This window comes from Wyeomyia smithii, chromosome 3 (genome assembly GCF_029784165.1).
Source record: "Wyeomyia smithii strain HCP4-BCI-WySm-NY-G18 chromosome 3, ASM2978416v1, whole genome shotgun sequence".
Lineage (NCBI taxonomy): Eukaryota > Metazoa > Arthropoda > Insecta > Diptera > Culicidae > Wyeomyia > Wyeomyia smithii.
In genome coordinates this window covers 34,715,822-34,738,948 of record NC_073696.1, presented here as the reverse complement: position 1 = coordinate 34,738,948, position 23,127 = coordinate 34,715,822, and the positions used below count along the sequence as shown (strand labels likewise).

At 40.1% G+C, this 23,127-nt stretch overlaps 1 protein-coding gene across 6 annotated transcripts in view; it reads left to right on the top strand.

Moving 5' to 3' along the window:
* LOC129731626 (neural-cadherin-like) overlaps positions 1-23,127 on the top strand; it is an 895,915-nt gene that overhangs the window by 483,018 nt on the left and 389,770 nt on the right. For 2 of the 6 annotated variants that reach the window (XM_055691755.1, XM_055691761.1), the window contains exon 1: positions 17,309-18,851. The exons of 2 other annotated variants lie outside the window; for them this stretch is intronic. In XM_055691755.1, coding sequence (XP_055547730.1) covers positions 18,800-18,851 — 52 coding nt within the window. In that variant the 5' untranslated portion in view covers positions 17,309-18,799. Of the gene's footprint in view, positions 1-17,304; positions 18,852-23,127 lie in introns of those variants that run through there. 2 more of the 6 variants (XM_055691757.1, XM_055691756.1) reach the window with 2 other exon arrangements.

Sequence of the window (23,127 nt, the reverse complement as noted above, 5' to 3'; positions counted from 1 at the left end):
GCGATTGGGGCAAAGATTTGAATACGTCTAACCGTGCGGTGCGAAAAGTTGCCGACCAACACAACCCTGGGACAGAATGTGTTTTCGGGAAGATGCCAAAAGTTGACACCGCCACCGCCGCCGTTGGCAATAGCTAATTACTTTCGCTTGGGAATGCACCGCACAGCATAGTGGAGTTATTTACACACGTCAGGCCGGAGCGGAGTGGTATCGTTTGCTTTCCGGAGCAATAGTTTGCTACTTGGAGCTTCGCTGATTCATGGGGGTGTCTGTGAAGTCAAACTTTATTAATAACGAAGTTCTGCAATATACCGAATGGATTGTCCACATATGGCATACAAAACTATTTAGAATAATAGTTTGAAATAGAAATTCTAAATTTGTGTGACTGTACTATTCCACTAATATAATAAATTTACTAAATCCAATAGATCTTTAATTAGTGATATCATGGTATCGGTACAACGACATAGGATTTTAGGTTTATTCATGCCGCGCATTTTTCTGGCCCATAAATCGTTGTCCTCAGAAGTTTGTTCGAACTTCGGCTCTTTTGGTAAGCGTAGAGATATTGTCTCAATACTGAAATCTCGCCTAGTGTAAATCCGATATGATAATTAAAACGTTTGACACTGAGTGCCTGCGAGTGACGGAGGAGAAGAACCGCGCCAGGGGTCACATGTTGGCCACGGCTGTAAATATCGAGATGCTAGAGCCGCTGAAAAGAGACTCCATCGCCGGAAGAAACGACAACATTGGGAGCGTATTCTTGTGGAGGCGGAAGTTTCCTTCTCCAGGACAGTGCTGATAAAAATCATTTTCCTCAGCAAAATTCTTTGAAAATTACAGCCAATCATTTTCAATTTTCACTTCCAATGATCGCAGCACTCTTTCAGATACACTAGATTTTTGTCCTAGTAACGTGCTGTTATACTCAGATGAAATAGATCGCGCGCATCGTTCACGGTTACGGAATAAAATTTGACGACAAATCCAACCAAATGATCTTCCCTTCAAAGCGAAAAAGAAAAACAAACAGTCCACTCAACCAAAATGAACCTCACCGAAACACTTTTTCACTGACACTGACCGATGCCTTGACAATCTTCGTTAACTGATAAACTGATTTTGTTGTCTTGCTTCCATCGCATGAAATATAATGAGGTGTTTTGACAGTTCACTTCCATGCAAAAAGCGGGAAGGGAGAACTCTGAAAGGATTGTAAAAAAATAACGTTTATGGATGCTTTTTTCACTTTCACTCAAGAGTGTCAACAAATATCAACCCTGCTTCAGGCACGATGCGAGGAGCTTCTACAAGAAGGTCAACGGAATCAGGAATCGAAACGTGTCAGCCTCTGTCATGTGCAACGATAGGGAGGGGAACCTGATAACCGATAAAACAGGGTAGCCAGGCGTTGGAAGGAACACTTCAGTGTGCTGTTGAACGGTGAGGGAAACAGTGGAGTCGAAAGGAGCAGGATGACTATTGAGGATGATGGTCAAGCTGTGGATCCACCATCCATGGACGAGGTGCAGAAAGCAGTGAAAGAGCTGAGAAACTGCAAGGGAAGGACGGCATTTCCGCCGAACTCTTCAAAGTCGGGAGCGAACAGCTGTATCGTGCCATCCATCGGATCATGCTGAGAGTGTGGTCTGATGAAGAATTGCCCTCGGACTGGTTGGAGGGTCTCATATGCCCGATCTACAAAAAAGGTCATCGCCTGGACTGTAGCAATTATCGGGGCATAACTCTTCTCAATACCGTGTACAAAATTCTCTCCCGCATCCTGTTCCACAGACTGAGGCCGTTGCAGGAGATCTTTGTTGGCGCGTACCAATGCGGTTTTCGAGGGGGACGCTCCACGACGGACCAAGTGTTTACCTTGCGACAAATCCTCGATAAATTTCGAGAATTCAACTTGCAGCCGCACCATCTGTTCATAGACTTCAGGGCAGCGTACGATTCAGTTAAGAGAAATGAGTTATGGCAGATTATGCTCGAACATGGCTTCCCAACAGAGCTGATTAGGCTGATACGTGCCACCCTTGAAGGTTCTACATCATGCGTCAGGATTGCCGGTGAGATATCGGACTCTTTCGTGACGTTAGATGGTTTGAGGCAGGGTGACGGGCTGTCGAACTTATTGTTCAACATCGCATTGGAAGGTGCTATATGGAGGGCTGGTGTGTAGAGAAGCGGCACCATCATTACAAAGTCGCACATGCTTCTCGATTTTGCGGATGATATCGACATTATTGGTATTAATCGTAGAGCAGTGGAAGAGGCCTTCGGACCTCTCAGGAGGGAAGTTGCGAGATTTAGGCTTGTCATATACTCTGCCAAAACGAAAAACATGGTGGCTGGCAGGTGCGCGGTAGTCCGTCGGAGGTTGGTGCTGCGGTGGTGCTAGATGGGGGAACATTTGAAGTAGTCGACGAATTTATTCACCTGGAAACATTAGTGACATGTGACAACGAGGTTAGCCGTGAGATAAAGAGGCGGATAGCAGCCGCAAACAGGGCCTTTTACGGACTACGTAACCAGCTAAGGTCCCGCAGTCTGCAAATCCGTACTAAACTTGCACTCTATAAAACACTGATTCTTCCGGTGGCTCTCTACGGCCATGAATCATGGACGCTGAAGAGGCTGATCGGCGAGCTCGTGGTGTTTTTGGGCGTAGGATTTTGCGTTCAATCCTTGGCGGAAAACTAGAAAATAGTGTTTGGCGCAGACGCATGAACCATGAAGTGTACCAGGCATACAAATCGGCGGATATAGTCAAGTGGATAAAACACGGCAGGCTTCAGTGGGCTGGGCATGTAGTGAGAATGCTGGATGAGCGTCAAGCGAAGGCTACAAGCAAAACTTTTCCTTATTACTTCAGAAGCAATAGCGCAAAATTACCTTTTAGGTAACAAATCCATTACTTAAATAGCAATAAAATTCTTCCCCAGTCAAGTAACAACACATACTGTCATATATTTGGCACGTGTTATGAGAGTACGGCTATCTAATAATGGTCATTTCAACCACATGCAACGTTTTTTCTGTCGAAAAATGCTCCCTCTCCACCTCAAGCCAAAAAAAATCACACACCGTCGCATAAGTTGCACATGTTACATGTTTTTTCAATCTCCAATTCATCCGGTGGGCGTGTATTAGTTCGCTCGTTGTATGCATACGGAGCAGCGAAAAAATATGACAAGAGCTGCCAAGCAACATTTTCCCCGTCAAAGAGTATGCAAACGTTGATGATTTCAAAGACTTGAAATGCGCTTTAAAATGACATCACGATCTGTAAACTGCGTTAGAGAAAAATAAAAACATTCGCTTTCTTGCGAGCTATTTACAGCACATTATCATTGGTTCATGGAAACTCATTTGGACCTGTTTGAATATACAAAACTCGTGCCCATCCAGAACAATATTCGCAACTTCGGCAACTCTGGTCAGACAGTATTACATATTTCCATTTCAAGTAAACACTGGGGGACGAAACGAAAGTGTTTCTAATTGGACATTTGAGGTTGACGGTTGAGATTCTGATTGTGTGTGGATGAAGGGAGACAAAAATGAATCAGATCGTTGCACCAATACAAACGCAGCGAGTGAAGTTTTCCAACACATGCATTTCGGTGTTTGGCTGTATGTTCTCCTGCAGAAACACATACAAGCGTGTGGCCGTCATAATTTTTATTACTTTTTGTTTGTTACTTTTTGTGTATAATGCGCAGTCATAAGACACAAAAAGTAATAAAAAATTGCCCAAAAGTAATAAAATATTCCCCGTTTGCGTTGGGTGAATATTTAACAGGAAACCCGATAGAGGTCGTCGACTTCGGGCTAGACCTCGTTGGATGTGTGCTGTCGACGAGGATGCACGCGAAATAGGTGTTAGGGGCGATTGAAGGATAGCAGCCCAAGACCGAGGGACATGGCGACGTATTCTGGATTCGGCACTGGATCGATAATCGGTCTGTCGCCTTAAAAGTAAAGCAAGTAAATGAAAACGTTTCTGCGCTCATGAAGAAAATAAATTATATATTTCTTGCGAATATGTCTGATGTATCTTACCCACACTAAGGTGAGCTTCACCACCAGTCCCACTGTCAGCGTTTAATTTTCTAAGGAACTGCTAACGTATAAAAGACGAAGAAATTTTCTATGAGAAATATATCTGAGCAATATAATTCAGTGTAATTATTTTCAAAGAAATAATCCATTCGGTGATTTCATTGCCGAAATAAAATAAGCTGCTCTCACGTATGAACATGTTTTGTAATACATTCAACTTCTATATATTTTATATACATGGATTCTGAAAAAATAAGTGGTAATATCCCTTATGCTCGAAAAAAGTAAAAATAAGTTTGAATTTGTTTAAGCTGTGTAACATTTTTTTCATTGCATCCAAATTGTAAAGTACAGTTTTTCGACGAAAATACATTTGTTCATACAATATCAATTTTTAGCGGGGACTAGGGTTTGCAATATTCCCGGGAATGGATTTTCCGGGAAACGGGAATGAAAAATTTCATTTCCCGGGAATTCCCGGGAACCGGGAATGAAAAAAAATCTTAGCAAAAGTGAGATTTCAAATAAAGTTTGTTAATAAAAGTTATCGAACAATCGTTTTCAATTTCATCATCAATTCGCATGAAAAACGGATTGAAAAACAAAACATATTCAAGTTTACTCCAGAAATTCACGGTCGGTTTCTTGTAGCAAATGTTAGCAGAAGAGAAGGTTTCAGGGTTTTTATGCGATTGGCCTTAGATCCGCTGACAATTTTTCGCCAAGCCCAAATAATGTAATTCCCTTCTGTAAAACTTTGCTTAAGATCGCTGATCACCGCTGGTGTCTGATTTCTAGAAAACTTCTAAATCACCGCTTTTGCTACATTTCATTAGAAACTGAAGAGTTCAATACTTTTAGTTTGTTGAAGATAAAGCTGAGTGTTTGGCAGGCAGGTTTTAGAGCATTTGAATGCCTACGTAATTAAGGTGAAATCGCGGCCACGACCCATGTTACACTAACTGAGTTTCGTTAATTTATTTATTTCTGGTCGCATTAATTTACGGGCTTTTTTTTATCAATTTACAGGTTTCAAAGATTTCTGTCACTAAACAAAGAAAAAATCAAGCAACTATCCGCTTAGTAGTAAACTTACTAGCAAAAAAAAAGACGTAAGACGAAGAAAATATTTCTTAAAAAAGACAGCATGTAATTTTGATAAATAATTTAAACAAATAATTTGATATTACACGGCAAGTAAATATTGATCGTTATTTCAAGCTAATATTTGCTTCGTATAATGCACACTTTGAAACTGTTTTACACTTCAACGACGTAAGTTTTGTGTTTTGATACGATATTTAATTTTATTGCAATATTGTATGAAAAATTTTTCAAGGAGCTCGGGATTCCCGGGATCCCGGGAATCAATATTTCAATTCCCGGGATCCGGGAATCCCGGGAAAAGGTAATTCCCGGGAAATCGTCCCCGGGATTGCAAATCCTAGCGGAGACATAACCGTTTACCTGAAATTCTTTATTTAAGAGGCTTGCGGAGAAGTGCGTAGCAGGTCATCTGCAATCATAAAACTCATATTGTTTCATTAGTTAAAAGTTGTACCAAGTATCTGAATAATCATTTTTAGAAGTGCTCGGAAACGTTCCTGAAGAACGCTCAGAATTGTATTGAAAATTTGTGTCTGCAAAGCAAAACTTTATGTATCAAAAAGAGGCCGTTCAACAACCGACAACATTAAAAACGAATATGGCAAAATCTTATTTTTGTAAATCACCATTCAGTGATAACCGTTTATTAGGTCACAAGTTCAGCAAAGGGCCAGGATGATGCTCTTTTCAAATCATTGGAGTTTTAGTTTAAGTTAGAGTATTCTCTCTATTGCTCAAATCTCTTTTAAAATTTAGAGAAATATTCTTAAAAAAAAAACTTTGAGATGAAGCATTTAACATTTTAACATGTTTTTAGAAACTGAAAAATTTCATCGGACACCAATTTCTGGACTCTACGCGTTATCTTGGCTCCAAAAATAGATTTGTGAATATTTTTTACAGCTTTATAAAGCTTCGCCTCCAGACATACCCAAAGACCCGAAGATCATCTTGACTTTTGGATCCTTTCTTCTTCTGAGGCTTTCCCTTTTCCAATACGTCTTTGACCACCTCCGTTGTAGAAGTTTGTTGGAAATCGGCTCAAGCATATCAAACACTCGTAGACACTATTCACTGAAAAGCGTGTTTCTATGTTTTGGTTTTGTTATTTTACTGCTCGTGTTTCTAACGGCCTTGCAAGTTCCGATCTTCAGCAAATTTGTTCAGGAATGGGCAGCTCAATGCGGACTTCAACCACTCTGCAGCACGAAATTCTTCGTACTTTGACGTTAACTTATCTCCTGACTCCGTCTTCGTAGAAAGCTGCGGTCTTCGGTAAACTTGTTCAGAAGGTCTGGGGCTTTTGGATGATGGACGGATTATTGCAAAACTCTGCCGCTTTGTGACGCTAGTTCCCACAATATTCTCTAGCGATTCCGATTTTCTAGAGAGTTGCACTCTTCAAAGCTTTGTCGTAGATTAAAGTGACCAGACGTTTAGACAATACCTCATGACCGTTTGGGAGGCTTGCTTTATATGTATTCGAAATCGCTAGAGGTGATTTTTTTCCATCGCTGCTCATGACTAAATACAAAAAAAAAAATTAAATCCAGAAAGTTTCGTAACACTTTGAAATAACTAGTATTTTAATAAAACTCACACAATTCTTCTATATCGTTTCTTAACCTATATTGTTGTATAACATATTCTATCATTGAAATTTCGACAACTGAAAAGGAGGCCCTTACAAGGCCCCCCGCCCTCATAATAATAAATCCGGCCCTGTATACAACACACACCATTCGCGCACTATACACCATAGAAATACAAATACACATATGATACACACCAATACAAATACCAAACACACACTATACACACTATACACACATCCACATACATACGCTATACACACATGCTATACACACCCTCTATATACTAACACTATACCTACACAACTTACTATCGGCAGTATCCAAACGGCTTCAAAGGCCGGAGTCCCTTCCAACGGCTTCCAGTGGTCCCCAGTACCGGTCTAGCCTGGTGTCGGGCTGTATGCCAACAACGGTATCCGAGCTGGATTATTACTGGTGGGGTACGACTCAGATCGCAGGAAAGCCGAACTGTTCGCCTTGACGGTCGACCAGGCAATGAGCTTCTTCCTATGCTGAATGACCTTTTCTGGCATCATTCAGTATGGAAAACCTGGGAGATTGGGGGAAGAACCCATCACGTGTTAGTATATTTACTATCCATGTCGCTTACGTCAGGTGAGGAATGCGATGTCAATTGGCTGGTATTGCTAACCAATGCGTAAAACCATTTCGTCTATATTTTTCATGTCTGCGTTAGGGAAATAAGCCAATCGTATGGAAAAGTAGATGGATATTTGACTTTGAAACATTTCCGTAATTTTCACCAAGTAATAAGAGAATGTTCAATAACAATTAGTGGGAATTTCAAGTTGATTGTCGAGTATTTTCCGAGCCTAGGAAGTTGGCGAGTTTCTACTATGCACAGATTTTTTTACAAAAAATAAAATTTGCTCTTCTCTAATATAAATGAACACATACAGTACTAGCTGTAAGTATAATCCCGCTTAAATATTGGTATTCCATATTTCCGAAGACCTAGAAAGTTGCGGTCTTCAGGAAAGCCGTTTAGAAGCAGACAGCTCAATACTAAATTCTATCATCACGTGGCGCTGGTGAGTATAAAACTTTTCGTAGTTTAATATTAACTCATCACACGACTCCGACTTCGTAGAAAATTGCGGTCTTCGGTAAACTCGTTTACAAAATCATGGGCTTTTGGTTGATGAATTGATTAGTGCAAAGTTCTCCCACTTTGTGACACAAGTATTCGCACAATTTCTCGTGTTTTGACCTAAACTTACCTCACGACTCAGATTTCCTAGCAAGTTAACCTCTTCAAAGCTTGTTCGTAGATATTTGGATAATCTTGATAAGGAAGGAAGGCTGATAAACATGCAGTGGCTAGCTCCGTCCCCAAGCTTGAGTCCAATCGAGCTGCTTAAGAATGAGCTGAATTATCAGATGTAGGACTGTCTATAAACCAAAACCCTTGACCTACTGAACAACTTTGCTTAGGTCCGAATTTTCTAAGTGGTTGAATTCAAACCAAACTATGAGCCAAGCAGACACTCTAGACCAGTGGTTCCCAACCGGGGGTCCGCTGCCGGCAAGGGGGCCGCGAGGCTCATCTAGGGGGGCCGTGAAGCTCTTGGAAAATTTGACAGGTAGTTAAAATCTCTGTTTTGAATATCTCTGTCAAACCGGATTTTCAACTCTTCTGCTTATTAGGACCAAAAGGTGAAACAAGTTGAACTTTCAGAACGATATAAGACTGAAAAATGCGCGCTTGTATTGCAAAACTTGTATCTGAAATTCTTTCGGGGGGTCGTGAAGCCTTCTGTGCTCCGCAAAGGGGGCCGCGGAGCTCTTTGTGTTTAGCAGAAGGGGCCGCAGAGCCGAAATGGTTGGAAACCACTGCTCTAAACCTTCTGAATAACTTTGCTCAAGATTTTTCTGTGTCGAGATTGCGCAACACTACTCGGAACTATATATACATTAACGTTTGCAGTAAAAAATAAACTTTTTAGGACAGTTGTTAAAATAACATACAGATAATTGAGTTTGATTAATTTCCCGTGAATGATAATTATGTTAGCTCACTTGCAAAAAAAATCTACGCCCTTGCGAGTGGTTTTCCGGCAGTTAACCGGAACATGTTTTTGAGTTCTTTTTTATATCAATTCCTGCTTAGTTTTCGCGACAAAATTGTTGGAGTAGATCTTACGCTTCGGGTTTGCCAAAAAATCCTCGATGGGACGCAACTTGGAGACGTTGGGCGGGCTCGTCAACTTGGGTACCACATCGATATTCAGCCGCTCCATCTCTTCCAACGATCGCTGCGAGAAATGGGCCGCGCCAAATCCGGCCAATCCGACATGGTATTTCTTGATGAATGACACAACTTCCGGCAGGAACTTCGTACTATAAATTTCCCCGTTCACAGCCAGTCCTAAGCGAAAGAAGAGCGGCTTTGACATCCCCTTCTCGCTGATTATCAGCCACAGCAGCACCTTCTTGGGGATCTTGTGAAAAGGACTTCATCGGAGTGGAATTAAAACACGAAGTGCCCTGCCGGTCGTTGCCATTCAGGGTTAGACAGGTCTCGTCGATCATCATCACCGCCACATCGCTATTCGTCAGAAAAATCGATTTTACCATTTTATTCAGGGGCTGCCGCTGGGTCATTGACTGCAGCTCCGAGACCAGTGGACGGGACTGTAGCTTCCTGACATGCACGCCAGGTACTTTTTCACTGTTTGGCCTCGGTTTTCGGCACCTTCCGTTGGTGCTTCTTGTCGCTCAGGGTCGTCGGCCGTCCGGAACCGGGCTTTGCTTCGATGCACTGATCCAATAGTGCCAAGATGTTGTAGATGCCGGGAAAGGCATACCCGGTGTCTACGAACTGCCGAACGATGTCCTTTTCTGACGCAACGGGGTACCGTTCTTTGAACGCGCACACTTCTGCAGCTTCACTATTTTCGCCATCACGGTTAGAAATCGACTGATAGAGCTATCAAACTTCTTCTGCTGATTCATGGGTTAATACACGCAAAAGTTGGATGGTGCGAAAGCAGTTCAAAATTGTGCGTTTTTAGCGCAATTGTTGATGTAATTCGGAACCAGTACAATGATTGCGTGTTGGGCATAACGCAATTAATGCTCTAGCGTTTCTCCAATGTATTTGGCAGCTCCAAACTACTACACCTAAACAGTTTTAACTGGTATCAAGCAGCATTGCAAAGCGAGCGAGAAGCAAAACCTTTCTCCTCCTTCCTGCTTGAGGATGAGACATATGTTACGCTTTTCAAGTCTTTTGCACACACGCTTTCGAGATACTTTTTCTTCTTCATGCATTCCTCTGAATAGCAGCAAGCACGCATCGACAGTATGAGTGAGACTAACAACAGCAGCATCCAGTATGTACAGCACGGGTGTCTCGCTCATTCCGTAAAGCGAAGAGACATCGTCTTGCGCGTCGCAACCCGAACCGAAAAAGAAGCGAAAGAGCAACCTGCAAATTATATGTGACGTATCTAGTCTCGTCGCACGTGCATGGAAAATCTACGAGCAAGAGAGAAAGAGCAGTCACTAATACACTCGATGTGAGAAATAAAGTGTCGGTATATGATACATATTCTGATTTCAAGCTATATCAATGTATTCGCAGTACAACTGTTGCGTTATGCGTTTCACACATTTATTGTGCGATTTCTGTGCAACATTTGTGCGAATCGGGAAGACACAATGATTGTACAAGACTTCAACTTTTGCGTGTATGATTGATGCAGCATGGGTAGTTTTGTCAGCGCGTGTAAAGATAAACCTATGAAAAACCGGCAATTTTCGTCCATTTTTCCAGCGCAAACGTTAATTTTTGTGAAAATTTTTTATCGCTGAGTTACTGAATAACTTTTCATGTGGTTGTATTCTCAAGATAAATTCAGTGCATTACGCTCAAAACTAGTGATCTTATTTCCAACTTATCGGTCCATAAACTAAAAACCTTTGACCATCTGAACATCTTTTTAAAGTCCGCAACTTTCGAAGTGGTTAAATTCACGAGATAGAGAAAACAGTAAATAGTATCAAGTTCATGTCTACTAGCACCACATTGTGGTAGAATTCCGAACTGAGCTATTAGCCAGCTGTGCGCCCTGAGCCTTCTGAAAAACTTTTTTGAAGACCGCAATTTTATAAATTGTAGGAGATAAATGACTCCTTCAACAACTTTGCTGAAGACCACAGGAGGTTTTGAGAGTTTGGATTCAGGAGATCAATTATATTCAAAATACTCCGAACCATATGCACATTAGCGCCACGTGCAGCACAAAATTTGCATCAAATACACGCCCTTGCCCTACTTAACAACTTTGCTGAAGACCCCGACTCTCTAGGTTTTCGAAATCACAAGTTTTAATTACATAAATCTGATTATTTTACGGGGTGCTGCAATATTCAAATGGGGTGTTACAATAATCAGTGGAGTGACTTCAAGGTTATAGTCGGTATCGTGTAACGTGGAAAATATGTTTCGATCGACCGTTTTTCATTTAGCTGAAACCATGTTGATGGATTTGAAATTTCGTGTTTTTTTTTTTCAAAGTGCAAACAAGTTATTACAACGTTGCAACAATTTATTTATTTTTTTTTTTCAATATTCGGAACTGATGACAGCACTGCAACATAGTTTAATATGTCATTTCGCACCGCGCTTTATATGCAAGTGTAAACAAAATTAAAATAAATACTAACTTCTATCGGTTATCTTGAGTTAACCGCACGTATTGTATTTCACTCTACTCTGCTAATTTGTCAGAAGGTTATGGGCCAAGCACGCATCCACTGTATGATAAAGCTTGAAAATTCTGGTTGCAAAAAGTGTGTTTGCAGTCTTTATAAGTTTTACGAAAAAAAAATGAAATGAAAATAAAAAATAGGTAGAAATGTTTTTCTGCTTATTTTTGTAAAATTTGATATAGAGAATTAAGATACAGCATTATTTAACATAAAAGCAACTCTATAATGTTCTAAAACTATTCTTTTATATAAATCTATTGTAATTACAATTTTTCCAATGCTAATTAATTTTCAGTACCACAATGACTTAATTAATTTACGTAGGGATTTTAGGAATGTTAAGTTGATACTAGCTGTGACTAGAGACCAAGGTATCCTCCGCATCATCTACAGGCATCATAGTAAGATCGTTATCTAGATTTAAATAATACGTAAATGGTTACATCAGCCTTTAGCCTTTTTTAGGATTCTACAGAAAACTTATTACCACTACTTCGCAAGTTGATGTCGCTGCTGGGGTAAAAAAAAGTCAATCCTTCATTCGATATTTTCTGAAAAAAAAATACAACTTAGAAAGGTCTGGCTGCATGGCTAACGTTGTGTATGTTTGAGTTACCCGCTCAATCGTAGTTTGCCTAGTGTGTTTTTTTTATTACTAAATTTTTTGCTGTAACTACTAGTGTGGTTCTTATGAAATGTAACTGCATTTTTGTTTTGTGGCGAGCAAGTACGAGACAGATTCAGCAAGCTCTATATATGCATAAACTTAGGCTCTCTGTCATGCTCCTGAGATCATTTCGTTCATACTTGACCGACAGAGTTGTATGTGTCAGTCTTGTGTCGTTACATTCGGAGTCGTTTACAACTTCTACTGGAGTGCCCCAAGGAAGCAATCTGGACCCACTTTTGTTCTCACTCTTCACTAAAGACGTTGCTAATATTTTACCGCTTTTCGCAGACGATGTAAAAATCTTTTTTATCATAGCCTGCCTTGTAGACCGTCTGGATCTAAAAACGTTGCTTGATGCTTTTAGTGATTGAAGTTACGGCTGATATTTTTATACTGTCTGTAGAAAAATTTAATTCGATTACCTTCAGCAGAAAGCTTCAATCAATCACATCCCTGTCACGAACGTCATTCCCATACATTCTGCTTGAAGCCGTTTTTCTCTGGCTCTCTGGCTCGATTATACGTCAAAATGCTGTCAGTGCTCGCGAAACAGTCAGATAAGTTCCGTTCATGCGAGATCAACTGTTGCTGCAAGTGGTATGTAGAAATGCGAAGCGCCAAAAACGTTTGTTTCGTTTTGAAAGTTTTATGGATTTTGTGCAGGACATGAATGGTCACGTTCAAACATGTTCTGACACGTTCCGGATAACCCTACATTCAATATAATTAGAAGCACTCGAAAAACCATGTGTTACTGATGCGGCACAATGAACGGATTTTAAGACCATATTTTCAACACTAGCGCCATCATCGTCAGCGGCGGCTTCAGGAAACAGTTGCCATGACATGGGTCTGCAATCAATAAGCTTTCCATACAGCTTGGGGGGGGGGCAAATTCACCAGCGCGTAAGCCTAGTAAAAGATCTTGGCGTAGATTTGTATAGCCAGCTTACGTCCCGGGCACATTACGAAAATATCATTTCAAGAGACAACAATCAGCCGGAATTCATTTTTGGAATTGCCGATGGATTCCGCGATCCACTGTGTATGAAAGTTTTGTTCTGTGCTCTGATTTGATGCTTGAATTAGCGGTTGTCACTTGGTTTCCGTCCAGAAAATATTCGTACGTGAGGCATCTTCCTTGGCATGACGAGGCCAGTATGATGACATGAACTTATGTCAACGAGGTTGCAGAACTGCTTGATGTCAACGCACCTATCAACACTTTTTTGCATCGCTTGAGAATTCGCCAATAATAATTTATTGAAGTGGTCCCCGAGGTTCTGTGGTTAGCGATGTCGGTCGGCTAGCTCTCCCATACACGGTTGTGATGTCGGGTTCGATTCGTCTCTAGTTGTCAATAATATTCATTAGGACACAACATTGTCAAATGGAATTTTTAAATATAACATTACATAATAAGTTAATTTCGAACTCTCAATTTTGTGACATTCATACTTAAAAAAATCCCGAGTTCCTCCTGCACGAAAATCATTGACGGTGTGGACATTAACGACCGACTAGCCAAATACATACATCATGAATTTCCAGTTTTCGAGAATTGAAATAGATCTGAACAACACTGGTAAGCACAGGTTTTGCCCTAGAGCTCAAACTGGAGAAAGTGAAAGATTATAGTTTATAAAACATTCCTGTGCATTTTGATGCCCTAGTGAAGATAACTTTTTCAGAGATTAATCTAAATGAGTTTACCCGTAAGTCCACGTAGAAGCGACGTCCGGCGAGCACTTTTTGTGCGGCATTCCGACGCACTTCTGCATACACTCGGGCTCCAAAATTCACAGAAATGGTGATAAAGTTATAGTTTTTTAAGGCAGCTATTTTGAGCTTTTTCGACAAATTTCATAGCTTTTTAACCATTCCTGTGAATTTGTGTACCCCTAGCAGAGATAACTTTTTTAGAGACTTAAATGACTATAATCTTTTTAGGCCACCATTTATTCACTTTTGTCGACCAGTGTTATTTTTGCCTTTCTCCTAGAAAGGTATAGCAATCACTGGAAAAACCAAAGGTATAAAAGTGGTCCCAATGGCCGAATGTCATATACCACTCGACCCCTTTCGACGAACTAAGCATTTTCTGTATGTATGTATGTATGTGTGTATGTGTGTTTGTGTGTGTGTGGGTGTGTGTATGTATGTGCAACTTTTTTTTCTCACTCACTTTTCTTAGAGATGGCTGGACCGATTTTCATAAAATTAATTGCAAATGAAAGGTCTAGTTGCGCCATAGGTTGCTATTGAATTTCATTGTAATCGGATTTTTAGTTTAGAGGTTATGTATCAAAATGTAAAAATCACGAAACATCAATATCTCAGAAACCACACAACCGATTTTAATGAAATTGGTTTCAAATGATTGGGCTGTCTCCAGAACCCTTAAAATTAAAATTAGTTTCAAATGAACGGGCTACCTTGAAAACCCTTAACTTTTGAATTTTATGAAGATTGAACATGTGGTTCAGAAGTTATGGAAAGAAACGTGTTCTGGAGACTGTTTAATCTCACTCATGTTTCTCAGAGATGGCTGGCCCGATTTTTATAAAATTAGTGTCATATTAAAGGTCTTGTTGCCCCATAAGACTAATGATTTTTTTTACAAACGGATTATTACTTTGTCTGTTATATTTAAAAATGTGGAATCCAGCTATGAAAAGAAACATATTCCAAGACAACTTACGTGGACTCACTCATATTTCTCAGAGATGGTTGACCCGATTTCCACAGAATTAGTATTAAATAAAAGGTCTACCTACCTCATAACACCCTATTGAATTTTGCAGTAATCGGACTGTAACTTCGTCTGTAATGTATCGAAATGTGAAAATCACGAAACTTCATTATCTTAGAAACTACACAACCGATTTGAACAATATTGATAACAGATGAACGGGCTAGTTAAGGGTCAACTGATGAATTATGATTGAACACGTGGTTTCAAAGTTTGGCTGCCCCATACGTTACCTTTTCATTTGATTGTAATCAAACTTAAGCAAGCGTTATGTTTTTATTTGTAAAACAACGAAAGTCTATTATCTCAAGTATTACTCGACTTATTTGAACATAACTAGTATCATACAAATGAGTCATCTCTCAAACTTACAAATAACAAACTTCATAACAATTTGATATGCTGTTTAAAAGTTTTAGAAAGAAAAGAAATTCAAAGACTATTCAACACTTTACCTGCTTCGATCAATATATATGGCCTCAACTAATTTAAATGTGGTATTGTACTATCTGAACGTTCCCGGCATCGCTCGTGATTAAATTGTTCGAAATTAAGAGTCATTGCTTTTATTTCGCTATTTCTCAAGTACTAACATTACGTCAAATTTCATATTCTATGTTTTAATTACAACATCAATATTTTAGAACCCAAAGAGTGGATAAACATTTATTGGATTTAAGCATTCATGTAAATCTATTTTTACAAATAATAAGTTTGAATGAGAAAGGCTGAGTCTGACCGCTAGGTGGATTCATTTGGGTTTTTCTCTGATAAATTGATTTTATGATATTCTAAGGGTTTAAACAAATATTGGTATATGTCATGACATGAGTTTATTATAACTATATTATATTTGTGATTGGTTTTCCATTTATGAATAAATTTTATTTCATATGCATGCATATTTCTATAACTTTTTAGGCTTCTGGTGCATTTAACTGCTGCTGCTAGTTTTCATATTGAATAGGTGACTTTCATCATAGGTATCACCGAGCTTGATTTGCCGCTTTTTATTTCATGCTCATACTCTATCTTGTTGATTATTGTTCTATTATATTTCATCGTGATTCCTCACAGTCACATACTGAAAGTTTCGTACGAAGACCACCCAGGAATCTATTGAACATGTTTTCGGCGTTAGCTCCAATCAGAGCTGTGGTTCAAAAAATTGATTATAAGTGTTTTATTTTGTTCAATAGTGGTGGTTATTTTCAATTTTCATTAACCCTATGAAGATAGTCTGCGTCAATTTGACTCCTCGCTTTTAGTGACATTGTCTTCTCCATTCTTTGAATAATGCATCGTTATGCATCGATGTGTTAACACTGTAATGATCACTCATTATTGAATTTCGAACAAAAACTTACATTTTAATTGATTTAAAATTCATGCCTGCTTTTAAAACCAGAATCAGATTATCTTTCTCGTGTTAAAGGCTTATCACCCAGAAAATAATAATTATAATTAATAGAGAAAAAAAAAAATCAGTCATTTTGAGATCTGTCTGTTAAAAGATTTGATGCATTAAAGCATCGATGATATCTAAATTGAGGTCACACTGTAGTAATAAGAGTTACTAGACCTTCAAAAAAATTCTAATGGCAGTCACACTTGTCCAGCTCAATCGAGTTTCAAGCACCAGCATGGAATTCAAACTGCATTCAACCTTCAACGGATGGATAGCAATTATTTGCCGCCCAAACCGGTCAACGCAAGAGCTCTCGACTCGCTCTAACCGGACCGGACAAACTGGACAATGTTCATCTCTCCCTCCCCCACTTTGGATGCTGCACCCGTACCCATTTTTCCGCTCAGTGCTCTACACGCGATCGCGATTACTGCGCCACGGACATCGGATTTCCTTTTACTGTGTTCCCGTTGGTTTCATTGGCATGCAGTGGTGCTTTAGTCTAGGTTATGCATCTATCTACCGTCTGTGCATTGTTTACCACTACGAACAGCCCTATCGCAACGCGATTTATGTTGACGCTTTTCGGTTTTTATTACAGTTTTTTCAAACCTTCTGGTACCACTGATAGCCAGTCTGCCGCGCTAGTATTGAGTTACGAGTGTCAACCAATTTCGCCTGGAAGTTCGTTCGTTCGCTCACTTGCCGAAACTCTCTCCACCGTTGCTTGCTTGCTCGGATCGGTAGGGATGCTGCGGTTGCATTCGGCTTTCCCGGTTGCGCCTGCGTTTGGCAGCCTCGTCCGCTGTTGACGTCGGTCGGCGTTGGGAAAGAAAGCTTTTGATCTCGGTTGAGCTTTCGCCCGAGCCGTTCGTGGGAAAAGTGCAATTGATAACGCCAACTGGATTCCCGCACGCAGCGACAACTCGAGATCTATGTCTCAGTTTATCTTTGGTCGCGTTTGGAGCAGGTTGGGTTTGCGAAATCTTGTGCTGTTTGATTCGCTCCAGTTTCTCGGTGGTTTTAGTCAGTTCTATCGTGAGTGGAGGGAGCCTCGATTGTGAAATGGTTCGGAAAGCCGACAGGCATGCAGGTTTGAAGCCAGGATTTATGCTGTGAGGAGGGTGTTTTCCTCTCTCTATCTATCTATCTCTCTCGCTTCCTTGCTGTTCTCAGCTTCCACTGGGCGACCCCAATCGTATACAAGTTCGACCAGATCCGTGGACGATAGCCGCCAGTTATTTGGTTATATAATCGAGGGATTAAAGGATTACCTGAGGAGTGTTGTTTGCCGTGTGTTTTGTTTTCTAGTGACCCTTCTCTCTCTCGAGCCGGGTACTAAACGCGGAGCTGGAAGCAAGATTAGCGGAAGTGTTTTTTTAGAGAAAACACCTGAAGTTCTACTAGTGTAAGCTACAATCCTTTCCGTCCGCCGCCAGCAAATGAGCAACACGACAACGGATCTTAACTGTGAGAATTTCAAAGGAACCGAGTGCTATTTGTGCAGCAAGCAGTGGGTTCAAAGGAAGTTTAAACAGTGCATACTTGTGGTTGCATACTGCATCCTCGGAATAACAAGCTCGCCCAGTGAATAAATTGAAAACAACATCCAACCGTACGTAACCTTGCCCGCCACTCTTTATGTGTGTGTGCGTATAAAAAAAATAATTGTGCTCCCCTAAGAGGTGTAGAGTGAAATAACAAGTCTTGTCTGTGCTTAACGAAACAGTGTTAATAACGTGGGGAAAAAGTTGTGTAATTATAACTGCATCGACATAAATATTAGCGAATCCTCGAGGGCCACGGGCCGAGTGACTGGCAAGGGAATATGCGAATGCGATCCGGTGCGCAGGTAAATGCGAGCGTTTCCATCTGCCAGATTAAATTTCTCCGCCTCGATGACAGCGCTGTTGTAATAATCACCGCATTCGCTAGGGCTTCAACTTGAGTGCTGTACTCGGAACGTGCGGTACCGGTGCACACCAGTCCCGTAATCTGCCTCGCTAAATCTCGTTAACGTACTCGCGTCTCGCTGGCATCTTTTAGAAGACGTGACGCCAAAAAAAAGTTCTCCTGATACTAATTCTTCAAACGTAAAAACCGAAATCGGATAAAATTGTTGAAATTGAATAAATTAAAAAAGTTTTCCTAAGCTGCGTGTTCTGTTTTCCATGCAAATCAGTACTAAAGTTGATCTCCCTCTCTCTCTCTGTCTATGCTGCCAGTGAAGTCGCGATAATGTTGGCATAACAACAAGCCGCAAGTTGGGGGGCAGAATTGCTAGAAAAGTATATTAACAAGAAAGAAAGAAAGACAGCGCCACAAGTAGATTGCGCGGCTTACTGGGGCTGAGCCGGGATTCGGTGCCGTGAGCTGGAGTTCCGTCGTGCACGATGTGCATTGAGCCTGACCTGTGGTTTTGACTAGTGTTAGTACAACTGACGGCCGTCGTTATGGTGGACCCACTGAAGATTTTCTGGGTTTTGACAAACAGCACTTATTTAGGTAAGTTTTTTTTTCTGTGCTATTAAAAAGCATATGAGCATTGGAGTGATATTGAGCTTTGGGTATATATGTTGCTGTAAATCGTAATTTTTGTATAACTTTCAAAACAAATGTACACGCTGCTTTATTTCAACTCTAATTTGATTAGGATCTACTCAGTTTGGTATTCTTATGCAAAATGTCAAAAAGTGAGTTATCGGGTACTGGATAATTGAGTAACATTCACCCAAATTTTCATAATTACCATGTTTACTCAGTTTTGAGTTATTATCCATGATGTTTACTCACCCCTGAGTATATGTATATGTCAAAAGTTTTCAACAGCGATATTATCTGTTTCCGAAGAACAATTGGTGTCGCTTTTTATTCGTTTGCTAGCAGTAAGTATTTGATCTTTCATCAAATCAATAATTTCCTAATCAATTACATGACAAACAACATGTAACAATATTCCATAACAATTTCAGCCCAACATCATTATTGCAGAGGATTTGAAAACATAAAAAACATCTCTTCAAAATGAACAACCGCATGTTGTGTGTCCTGCGATGCCGTTTTAGGTCGGGCTTTTATTCGTGATAATGAACGGAAGCATTTGTATCGATGTACAGTGCCCAATACATGCAATCGATACAATTTAAATTCTTCGCAGTGTTTGGTGACGGATGATGACGGATTTTCTGGTGTGCGTACTGTACAAAAACATGAGCCACAGTTCACGGGCAACTGTGAACCGGTTGGTTGCCGCATTATATAAAGACACGTGAATGATTTAAAACTTTTATATTGTTTCGATAAAAAATATAATTCTATGATTTTGATTGTTCTGTATTTATTTTATTTATTGAGTCAGATTTACAAAAACCAGAAATCATCAAATTTCCAAATTTGGGCAAACTGGGTAACTTGTACTCGTTTTCGTTAATTCCTGGTTTGCATAAACAGAGTAGATTCTAATCAGTTTTTGACGTATGACGCCCTTACTCAGAAGTGAGTTACCGTAAAAGTACTCAAATTAGGGTACCTCCACTTTTTTCAAAAATGGGTCATATCTAACTCACTTTGGAGTAACAAATAATGAGCGTGTAGGTTTAATGACCATGTTCAACTAATTCAGATTGAAATGTTTCACTTAACCAGGGTGGCATGCTGTAAAAAGTGTGTGTAGGTTTCTTCCTAGAATGAAGCGTCTAAACTTGGAAATGAAATCAGAGGAATTGTCCCTGCAGTGGGGACACCAACGGAAACATTGGCAAAATGGTTGGTCATTGAATTCAAATCGAAGACGAACAAATTTCCTAGTCGATCTGTTAAAAGCAGAGGAAATTTTGTTGAAAGTTTCAAATACTCGGGGAGAATTGACACTGACGACATAATGGTTTCTTTTAATGCCACAGTGCAATTTCCAGTGCCATTCCGGTGAAGCAAACCATAAAGCTCTTTGGAGCACTGGCTCCCAACGATGTAAAAATACTTGAAAAATTGAAGTACGCAATTACCTATTTGAAGTTTTGTATAAAAGATAGCTATTTTATTTTTTAACAGACCGCTGGTGGAAATAGTTGGTGAATATGTATTGTATTTTAAGACAGGGTAACCCAGATCATTTTTTTCGTTTTGAAATAGAACAAAACAACTCCTTTTTCGAATGTTCCAGTTGTTAAAATATCAGATCAGCTTTGAATTCAACAGCATTCTTTCCAAAACAAAATGGTTGTTTTTGCCATTTTATTTGAAAGCATTACCTCTTAGTGATGGAACAAAGGAAAAGAAAATATTGTGTACTGAAAAGCTTATTTGCGTCCTTGCGAAAGATAAAATCATATTGGCTGCATCGTATTATGACAAGTTTATTGCTCGTACGATAGTGTACGGCCTCCATAGAAAATTTTATTTGCCATATCTTGTATTGAGGAGATTATTTGATATTTGTTTATTTGTAAAAAATACATCAACAGGCCTTGTGGCCCAACTGATTTTCTTAATCTAAGTGCTACGTGCTAATGTTAAGAATCGATTCTTCAGTATCTCGCGGCTGGCGTCAAAGTCGAAACATGATGTGTAACGGTTAAAATGGCGCTGTAAACCGGTTATCGTGCCGAAGCTACTGTAGTTTGTGCGCCTGCTTTGCACGCAAAGAAAGAGGCTATTTCGCAACATACGTGGTCTGACATAGATGTTAAGTTGTTCGAGAATCGCCGGACAATCTATCCGTGAAGTCAATACGTCCGAGATGAATATCACATCCCGACGAATTTGCAGGGTGTCTAAATTGATAAGCCTGCAACGCTGTTCGTTGCTTAGTAGTTGGAAGGGGTTAGTCCACGGTAGTCTACGGAGAGCAAAGCGAATGAACCGTCGTTGTACTGCCTCGAGTCTGCTTACTCCGTGCAGGTTGTAGGGACTCAACACTGAAACGCAGTATTCTAAGCTAGATCGTACCAAAGCGCAATATAAAGATTCTAGACAATAAATGTCGCTGAAATTTTTTGCAATGCGCATTATGAATCCCCCCTGCTGGCCTTGTCGACGGTGAAAGTCATATGTTGTTTGAATGTGAGTTTGGAGTCGAGCAGTACTCCCAGTCATTAACACAGTTTGTGTGTCGTAGGGGTGTGTTTGATAGCTTATAATCAAAAGTCACTGGGCTAAGCTTCCTTGAGAACGTTATAATCTCACATTTGTCGACGTTCAATTGCATGCGATTGTCGACACACCATTTCGCGAAAATCGATAACTGCTCCTGGAGCGCAGCGGCATCTGATAGGACCTTCACTTTTACAAATAGCTTCAGATCGTCAGCGAAGGACAGTCGAGGGCCCTGAAGCCGGAAGTTGACATGAAATAAAAATAAGAAAAATCAGTGGCCAAGGTTGCCTCCCTTGAGGGATGCCGGAGTGAGCGAAAAACGAATTCGAGGAAACCCCGTCGATGTTCACTGCTAAACGCCGATCAGTGGGAGGTGACCAAACTATGGAGTTGCCTCGTGTGTCGGTGAATTCCCTGAAAACGATCCCTTGTGGCCAAGTACCAGGACTCAAGGCAATGGATATGTGTTCAGGGGGAACACCGACCTTGAACGAAACAAAGTTCTGTGACTGAAAATCAGTTCCTTTTTTACCAGAGAGACGACTTCGATTGCATCCCGTGTCTCTAATCCATCCCCGGCTAGTTTCTCAACGACATCGACGGTCACGGTTAGTCAGCCTATACACCAGAGAGACGCCGAGACACTCACCGCTAAGGCAACTGTCAACATCAAAACGGGCGATCTGTATAATTTTGCATTGCCGTTATCCGTTTTGATGTTGACAGTTGCCTTAACGGTGAGTGTCTTGTCATTTCTCTAATATACAGGTTCCCTAGTCACGGTAGAGTGAAAACGTGAGAGGTATACACAAAACAAATCAGGTGGAGAATTAGCCACTAGCCTGTCATGATTTTCAACGTGTCTAGTACCAACAGCCGGTTCGATTGGAGTCTCTAACTCGCCGCGACGACGCACATAGAAGTATTTGGGCCAAAAAGCTGGCCAAAAGTCAAAGTCCGTCTATTTTAGTAGTAATTGGATAGATTTACATCAAAAACGTGTTATTTTCGTATAATCAACACAAAAAAGGTGACATCCATTTAAAACGTCACCCAATATATAAAATATTACTTTAAATTCGTTTGCACCATTTTTCTAGTGTCTTTTTACACATGATATAAAACGAAGATTTAGAAATTTCCATATGAATCTTCATTTAATAAAATGTCAATAAAATAAAAAAGAGGAACCAGGAGGAAGATTTTTTTTTTTCGTATATTTTCAGAAGGCTTTGACCTTTCTGTCAATGAATAAAGCTTCGACGGGACTTGCCCGGAAGGTTACTAAATCATAAAATTAATTTCACAATATTATCGATTTTTTGCGGTTGGTTTTCATAATCACTTATTTCGTAAATAATCCATGATTATTTTATGCATTCAACGTTTTAAATATTGCAAAACATTTTACTTATCTTGTAGGTTATGTCCTGTGAGAGAGAAAAACTATTTGATATAATTTTTCAATTTTATACGCCACCCGAGCAGTAGCACATATTTTTCAAACTGACCAATTTACTGTGGAATAACTTTGAAATATAACAGTTTGGTTTATGTGATAAGACACCAATGGGTTCTGGGATAGCAGAGGGTATGTTTCAACTGAAATTGATTAAAAATAATGGAAATCGTGTGTTTTGTATGTCGGACTTCTGGCCAACTTTTTGGGTCAAATACTCCTATGTGC